This window comes from Olea europaea, chromosome 10, assembly GCF_002742605.1.
Source record: "Olea europaea var. sylvestris chromosome 10, O_europaea_v1, whole genome shotgun sequence".
In the NCBI taxonomy this organism is placed as follows: Eukaryota; Viridiplantae; Streptophyta; class Magnoliopsida; order Lamiales; family Oleaceae; genus Olea; species Olea europaea.
In genome coordinates, this window is record NC_036246.1 from 21,613,755 (window position 1) to 21,620,382 (window position 6,628).

The 6,628-nt window shown below is 34.4% G+C and overlaps 1 protein-coding gene across 2 annotated transcripts; it reads right to left on the bottom strand.

Annotated features, from left to right (window-relative positions):
• Positions 1 to 1,120: 1,120 nt before the first annotated feature.
• On the bottom strand, positions 1,121 to 3,915 carry LOC111401482 (pectinesterase 1-like). Of its 2 annotated transcripts, XM_023029220.1 has the most exons (3): positions 2,743 to 3,915; positions 2,164 to 2,186; positions 1,121 to 1,758 (listed from the first exon to the last, which is right to left on the bottom strand). In XM_023029220.1, the coding sequence occupies exons 1-3, from the start codon at positions 3,794 to 3,796 to the stop codon at positions 1,282 to 1,284; spliced, it is 1,554 nt and encodes a 517-aa protein (XP_022884988.1). In that variant the 5' UTR covers positions 3,797 to 3,915; the 3' UTR covers positions 1,121 to 1,281. The 2 variants fall into 2 exon arrangements, with proteins under 2 accessions (XP_022884988.1, XP_022884987.1); XM_023029219.1 differs by lacking the exon at positions 2,164 to 2,186 and having other exon boundaries at positions 1,121 to 1,958; positions 2,743 to 3,913.
• Positions 3,916 to 6,628: the final 2,713 nt, after the last annotated feature.

The following is a 6,628-nucleotide window of genomic DNA, read 5'->3' on the forward strand; positions in this document are numbered from 1 at the left end:
TTGAATAGGTTGTGCGTTGGTGTTTGCAAGAATCAACCATGCTTCATGGGGATGACTCAATTAAGGAGAGTGATGATCGATGATTTAAGTGATCTGACAAGGGCGCTAAAGATGGGATTGTCCTATCGAAGCCATGTTTGATCGGGTGGATTTGGAGATTCAAGGACCATTCTCTTTGATAATGGTTGGAAATGAAGGAATAGACCCATCAAAATAGACTTCTAGGTTATAGCCAATTAGTGTGGCTTGGAATTGAAGTGAGATAATTCATAAAGGTGAGATGGTGGATTGTGAAGATATATTTATAGCAATAAGAGGATTGTTCTTGATGAGTTGGAATTGGTTAGGCGACTATTGTCGAGGATTGAGTTTGACAGTAAATTGGGAGGAGATATTCTTTTGGAATATTGGTAAGGCGTAATAGGCAACATATAAACAAATATATATTTCAATGATATAGTCAAAAAGATCTAATCAAATCAAATTATTGTATACGACTTTATCATTATGCAACTCAAAGAAGAGAACACAAACATTTTCTTTTAAAGATGAAGTAATAGTTTCTTTTTCAGTTCATTTTTTTTAGAGTTTTCTGACTTACTTTGAAATAAAGAAAATAATCATTTTTCTTATTGCTTAATTGGCTAAAACCACGTGTCGATAATGTGTCACTAAATATTTTGTTGGGGGGGGGGGGGTTTAAGAACAAGAAAATAGAGGAGAGAATAAGAGATCAAGCGTTTGTTTCATTATAACAATGACTTTGATAGATGATTTTCAATGAGCATTACAATCTAAATGAAACATGCTCTTTCAAAATAAGTATAACTTATTTAAGTATTCTCATAGACTAAATAGTCATCAACAATTATTCCATAATTTTACAATACAATTCAAAATTTGTATTAGTTATTATTGACTTTTAGAATTATAAAAAGTTTAGTAGTTGAATGTTTTTTTTATTAATCATTAAAATTTTAGAAAACACTAAAAAAAAAAAACCAAAAAAAAAAAAACTTTTATTCCTGATATATTTTGAGTCAACTCTATGAAATTTTTTTACCAGTTCATTTTATAATGAAAAAGCAATAAATTAAAAAATATATTACTACATCACGACTCGATCTCGTAAAAGATAAAATTATCTATAAGCATTGAATTACATATAAATGTTCAACTTTTATATTAAAATCACAAATGTACAGCAAATTTATTGTTTGAGAAATTAAAATTAGAAAAAATGTTTCAAGGGGCATTCTGCATTCATCAGTTTCCTATTCTTTAGGTCGACTCAAACACCACATTTGCATCGGGCAACCAAGAAGCTCCATCAATGAGGGACTGTACACTATATTTTGAGGCCTCGGCCGGTGTAAGAGTGGGCTTAAACCCAGCCCACTTAACCCTATCCGCCACACTCGATCCAAGCCCAGTATTCCGATACTCGGCATAGAAAATGCTACTTGGAGGATCCACATTACTGACCCATGAAATCCATCCCTGTGGTCTCAAGAATCCACCAATTTCAGTTTCCATAATAACCGTTGTCGAAAAATCCTTCCAGGGCCGGCCCAAATACGTCGGGGCTGTAAGGTTGTCCAATGGGCTCATGGTACACCTTTGAATTGAAATGCCACTGTTTTGATTAGGGTCCTTTTTGCCCTGAGCAGTTATGGTCACAAATTGGTTAGGCAGTGGCTGTCTAGGCATAATGTTGCAATTCTGTAACACCACGGCCGAGTTGCCGAAGATGAAGTCAATGGTACCAGTGATATCACAATCACGGTAGAATTGGCGGTTCGAGTGTGCATATAGGGTGTCCTGAAACCCATCAAACGAGCACCTGTAGAATACTGACATATCGGAACCGGCCCTTAGAGCAACTGCCTGGTGCTTTATCGCTCCGGCCGTGTTTTTGAACCTGATATCTCTTGCGATGAATCCTTTGCCCGCAGCAGCTGATAAATACAAAATGTAACGTTAGTGTCACATCTAGAAGATGATTGCCCTTAAGTTACCTAGTTTAGCTTTGACAAGTTCATAGAAATGATCTTTTTGAGATTACTAAGGTCAAAAATTGATTAGTTGCTGCTGCAGGCCCCAACCACTTGACCAAAAAATGATTTTGAAAAAGAATTATGTAAGCTTAAATTGCACATGGTGGGGCCTGGGTTTTGCGACATTTGCTGACAAAAACACAAAAATTCACCAGTGTTTAATTGGAGAGATTAATCCATCTGCTCATAGTCACATGGCAACATCAGACAAAACCATGTGTTATTTTTTTGGTGGAGGGGTTTCCTAAATTATTGTCTAAAAGATTTAAACAAAATTACATGTACATAATTTAAATTTCATCTTCAACATATTTTCTCATATTGGCGAGAATTTTTTTTTATTTTTTATTTTTATATTATTATTATTTTTTTATATTAAAATCTTACATGTGATCAATTTTTAATAATAGGTACATCTTTAAAAGTTAATCTTGACAAGAGAGATTCTATCCTTAACAAATCAAGATTACTAATTTTAACCTTAAACACACCAAGATTATTTATTTTAATTGTTAGATGGGTGAATCAAATAATGTATTTCTTTACAGATGGGGATGATCTCAAATTAGAACCTAAGTGACTAAACAAATAATCAAGGAATTAATAATTTTTAAAGGTGAAAAAAAAAAAAGGAAATTCAATAGCAAAATAGTTTATTATATTAGAAGTGTAAAAGAAAACTTACCAAATGTGGCTGTGGAGAAAGTTGGGGTACCATCGACAAAATTCAAGCTGCCGGAAATTATGGTGGCCGTCTTTCCGTCGCCGTAGATCATCACATTCCACAAAGATTTATCCAAAATCACATTCTCTACATACTCACCAGCTTTAACATATATAACAAATCTTGTTTTGCTCTTTTTTGGAATCCTTGCCACCGCCTCTTTTATAGTCTTGACATCGCCACCGTCCTTCGCCACTGTCAAATTCGGCTGCGGCATCGCCTCCTGGAGAAGCCGCCGGTCACCCGCTGGGACCCAAGCGGGCAACCCAGAATCCACCGCCCCCAAAAGCTTTCTATGAATCGGAAACCCAAAATCTCCAAGCATTCCGAGCAGTTTAGATACAATGGCTAAACTATTGCTGGCATATTCAGTGGAATTCGCCATCAGAAGCTTCACATCTTCAACTAAACTCGCGTTCGCGTCATTGAGAGCATCTAAGCACGTTTCTTGATCTGTAATAATAGTGCTTAGCCACGTTTTCAGATCCTCGATCTTGGGTACTGAAATCAACTTCTCCCCATTATTCACATTCATGGTGGAAATAGAATCGTTGAGATAGTCTACAGCTTCATCTAACACGATTTTACAGACTTTCAGCGCTTCTTTAACTCGTGGATCATTCGTTCTGTTCATCCATTCCTCTGGGAATGTAGACAATTTCTCCAGAGAATCCATAACCACTTTTAAGGAAATATGGAAAATCTTTTCTGGGTCAGTCGAATTTGAGGAATCCATTGATGACAAGCTCGTGAAACACGATTCTTGATACTGGGTCACACTGCAAACACCTTTGATTGCCGCTGCTGAATAAGTTTGAGTTGAAGGCACCGCATTGGAGTCATTTTTGTTCTTGTTATGAACAATGGTTCCAACTACTGCTCCAATAATCAAAACAACCAAAACTATTAGTGAAATGCCGAGAATAATTAGACGCTTACGTGTTTTTCTTTTGAAAGCTAGTTCTTCCTGTGGATCGACTTTGCCATAGCCGTTGAATGACTTGATTGTGTCCATTGGAGCAAACCCAATCTGGGATTTTCAGTATGAAAAATCTGAGGTTTGGAAATGAGAGTTTGTTGATAAAGAGATGGTTGGATTTAGAGCTTTTGAGCCGTGTTCTATGTCTTATCGAATGTGGGCACTTTATAGTACAGTGGGAGAGGGGGTGAGGTGGGGTGGGGTAGGGGAGAACGTAGTATTGGTATCACCCTTCTTCATTCTTTGGAAGTTGAAACCAATGGACAAACGTTAGATCGCTTTCACAATATTATTAAAAACAATGACCTGTATTATTTCAACTTTTTCTTTCATTGGCCAGTAAGATTTCACTTTCACACAAATGAAAATCAAGTAATAAGAATAGTGTGTGGAGTTTTATCGAAGATAAGAAAGATTCGGGTAGCTCGCTAGATATAAATAATATAAAAAAAAAATGAAGTGAAAAAATAAAAAAAATTAGGGGCATTTTTAAGAATGTCCAATTTTAAGGGTACGAGTTGAAACTTATCCACTCATTTGAATTTAGTGCCAATATGTCTATTATGTCCTTAATAAAAAAACTACATTTTAAAATGGTATTCTCGACATTTTAAATGTCGTTCTCAACATTTGATTTTTTTATCAATTTGTCACGAATTTTGAGAAGTGGCTTCCATGAGAAGCTACATTAAAATAATATTTCTCGACATTTCATATGTCATTCTCGACATTTGAACACCGTTTCATTTGTCTAGAATGATATTTCTTTTTGAACGTGACATTTCTCTACATTTAAAAATATCTTTCTCGACATTTCTGAATCAATGAAAAGTATAGCATTTATTATGATTTGATATGCATACTTTTTGAAATAAATATGGCAGGTTATGTGTCAAAATTTTATTGGTTAATGACAATATTGCAAAAATGTCCATTTTTTTGTTTTAGCGTGGAATCATAAATTATTAATAAGAGTATTTTGGTATAAATTCTTCCATATTAGATATTTTTGCAATGACGAACATTTTTACAAATGATTAAATAAAAATGGATATTTTGTTAAATTTCCTCAATAAATTATATGCGACTTGGAGATTGCTTAAGTAAAGAAGGGATGAACTCTCCAGTTGTATTTAGCTAATAAAGCATGTGGGCCACTAAGAAAGAGTTGTGTGCGCTGAATGGCACGAAGAAGGTGGTTTCGTAGATTTATTGAAGCATGTTCATCTTGTAATAGGTTAATATGTCGGTACGCATTTGAATACGGGATATGATCACAAATTTACATATTTCTCCTTCAAGTAGCAATTCCAAAAATGATCGACGGTCAAAAAAAAATTTACTCGAATGAAGATGAGAAATAATATGAGACGCGGTGTAGTTTGATTAACATTTAATAGTACTCCATGAATGGTGTGTGTGTGTGTGTGCGCACGCGCGCTATTATTAGTAAAAAAATATGCCAAGCTTCATCAGGAAAAAAATATTTAGAGCACTAAGAGTAGTGCTTTAAGTATCTTTTGTGCAACTTAACGATATTATTATCTTTTTCTTACGACCTCACTCTTTGAAAGTACTTTTTGCGAATAAAAACAATTCGATATAATAAATCTAAGTATATTGGATTACAAATATCGACAATTGATTCACTCCGTTTTGAGTATGGGCTCATTGTATGTATTACTAATATATCTTTATTATTATTATTATTATTAGAAAAAATATAAATTTCCTAATTTGAATATGATATAAAGCCATATACATGATGACAAGTCGCAAAAGATCCATTTTAATACGCAGTGGGAATTAAAATTTGAAGTCGTGGGGGAAATTGTCAAATGGTTACTTTTACGAGATGGTGCCGCGTAAATTAGTTTACTTTCATGGGTACCATTCCCCAGCAGGATATTTTGTGATATACATGCGAGTACAACTACAGTAGCACACTGTACCATTGCTTTCAATTATTAAAAGGTTAAACTCCAACATTGAGGACCCTCACCGCCTCGCTCCTGAAACATCGTGAGGGAGGTAAATCGCGAGATATGCCTCACCAGGCCAGGGAACAAGAGCTTATCTCTACACTAGTGCCCACAAAGAGTTCAATTTCATATCCCAGGAATCGAACCGTCACACTGCGGCTGCCAGCAAGACTGAAACTGCTTCTCTCCTATTTTTTGTACCACTGGACCAAGTGTGAGACTAGTGGGTCCTAGACTTCCATTGAATTCGAGAAAAAATATATATATATGATTTTTTTTTTAAAATATTATTTATTTATGTTTGAAAAAAAATCGTATTGAATTAATGAGTTTATAGTAGGTCACATGAATTAAACGATCAACTAATGATGTTTAACATATCATTTCTCTTAAATTTCACATTGCTAATGTCATATCTGAATTGAGAATAGATATATATATATATATATATATATATATATATATATATACACACACACACACACACACACACACACACACACACAATATCCATTTCCTTCTTTGTGAATAATTGATTTTGATTTATTCAAAATTTCTTGAATTAGTAAAAAAATTGAATCTTGAAAGATGTATCCACGTACCCGTATCTGAAAGGTGGACTTTTTTTAACCATGTCCCCGTATCCTATATTTTAGAAAATAAAATATCCAATACCTAGATATGCACATACCCGATACCCGTACCCAAGTCTGAGCATCATAGATTAATATTGATTGTTTGACTTTGACTCAGATTAAAATCTGAGCCAAACAGGGCATGGTGTTCTTGCTAATTTGAGATGAAAATGATGCTTTGCAACAGGAGGTTACAAGTTTTATTGTCATTTATAATTATAATCAAATATTTTGTCATTGTATAAAGTTTA

Bases quoted from the DNA above. Each gene is read 5' to 3' on its own strand.
- LOC111401482 (XM_023029219.1), bottom strand. From the start codon at position 3,796: ATGGACACAATCAAGTCATTCAACGGCTATGGCAAAGTCGATCCACAG. The intron at 1,959-2,742 runs GTAAGTTTTCTT...TGTATTTATCAG, and splicing joins TTTCTCCACAGCCACATTTG to CTGCTGCGGGCAAAGGATTC.